Source organism: Hippocampus comes, unplaced genomic scaffold (genome assembly GCF_001891065.2).
Source record: "Hippocampus comes isolate QL1 unplaced genomic scaffold, H_comes_QL1_v1.1 C16962258, whole genome shotgun sequence".
NCBI lineage: Eukaryota > Metazoa > Chordata > Actinopteri > Syngnathiformes > Syngnathidae > Hippocampus > Hippocampus comes.
In genome coordinates, this window is record NW_017841439.1 from 1 (window position 1) to 1,415 (window position 1,415).

Here is a 1,415-nt window from a genome sequence, read left to right on the forward strand (position 1 = left end):
TAACTAAACTTTATACTTAAACCAGTAAATACAATCAAAGAAACGACATATTTTACACGGGTTTCTTGATTTTCTTCCGATGAGGATACTGTTGGTCTGAATTAATGCTTGAATTAACTCGTAGGTCTCTCATATGTATGGAGGAGAATGAGTTTGGGGCCATACCAGAGAATATTCCCCACGATGTGACCAAAATCCGAATCGAAAAATCCCGCTTCACTGAAATCAAGCGCGGGGCTTTCTCCAGAACACCCGGCTTGGAGAACCTGTGGTTAAACTTCAACGATATTACCCTGATCAACTCCAAGGCTCTCGAAGGTTTGAGCAACCTGACCGAGCTCCGCCTGCAAGGAAACAAGCTGCGTTCCGTGCCATGGACGGCGTTCGAGGACACCCCGGGCCTAACGATCCTGGACCTGAAGCACAACCAGCTGGATGTGTTGCCGGAGCATGCGTTAAAAAATTTGCCCGATCTGACTTACTTAGACCTATCCTTCAATCGTCTTACAGTCATATCCAAGGAAGTCTTCCAAAACTGGCCTCTGTACCAAAAACTGCAGAGCGCGGAGGAGCAGGAGGCGAGCTCTTCGGGGCCGAACATCATCCTGGCGCTCCACGACAACGCCTGGCTCTGCGACTGCCGCCTCAAGGGCTTCGTGGAGTTCATCCGCTCCCTCAGCCCCCCAATTATTCTGATGAACTCCTACTTGACCTGCTCCGGGCCGGACTTTAGGGTGGGCAAGTTCTTCCACGAGGTCGAGCTGCAGGCCTGCGTAAAGCCCGTGGTTACCACCCCGTCGGCCACCCTGAGCCTACCGCTGGCCGCCAACGTCACGCTGCGCTGCCTCGCCAAGGCCCGACCGGACCCCGCGGTGTGGTGGACATATGGTCTGAAGATAATCAGAGGATTTCATGGTAAGATCCACAGTGTGACGTTCAGGGAGGGGGATCGCCTGATATCTTGTGTTAAATTAGATACTTATGCGCTCATTTTAATCACAGACTTCTATAAAGCTTCCCTTAAGAGGACTCAATCTGGATGATGTGTCGAGCCGAGCGCCATCGGTGTTTGCAGATTACCGTGCGCCGTGTAGGCTTGGGTGGACGGTGTCAGCAGCCATGTTGAGACTACACGAGTAAACCTGCTTGCGCTTAAACCTCTTGCAGGGGGATCGCTTTAATTCAACCTGACCAGAATAGGGGTCCCCTTGCCATGGAGTACACTAAGTTGGATGTATAGTCTTGGAAGTAAAGTGGTACCTCTACTTATGATCGTTTCTTCATATGAAATTTTCACGTTACCAAACGTCTCAACAGGAAAATATTGCCTCGTGTTACGAAATAAATTTCAAGACACGAAAGGTAATAATACAGCATGGGCTGCTTGTCGCAGCTCCGACTTTCCTGAACGCAAC

General features: G+C 50.2%; 1 protein-coding gene across 1 annotated transcript; it reads left to right on the forward strand.

The window, feature by feature from the left end:
* The first annotated feature begins 100 nt into the window (after window positions 1-100).
* LOC109509591 (leucine-rich repeat, immunoglobulin-like domain and transmembrane domain-containing protein 2) lies at window positions 101-1,174 on the forward strand. The gene has a single exon (XM_019859423.1). The coding sequence runs from the start codon at window positions 105-107 to the stop codon at window positions 1,041-1,043; it is 939 nt and encodes a 312-aa protein (XP_019714982.1). The 5' UTR covers window positions 101-104; the 3' UTR covers window positions 1,044-1,174.
* The last annotated feature ends 241 nt before the right edge of the window (window positions 1,175-1,415 follow it).

What these genes read in the sequence shown, in the direction of transcription:
- LOC109509591 (XM_019859423.1), top strand. Translation starts at nt 105, where the DNA reads ATGCTTGAATTAACTCGTAGGTCTCTCATATGTATGGAGGAGAATGAG.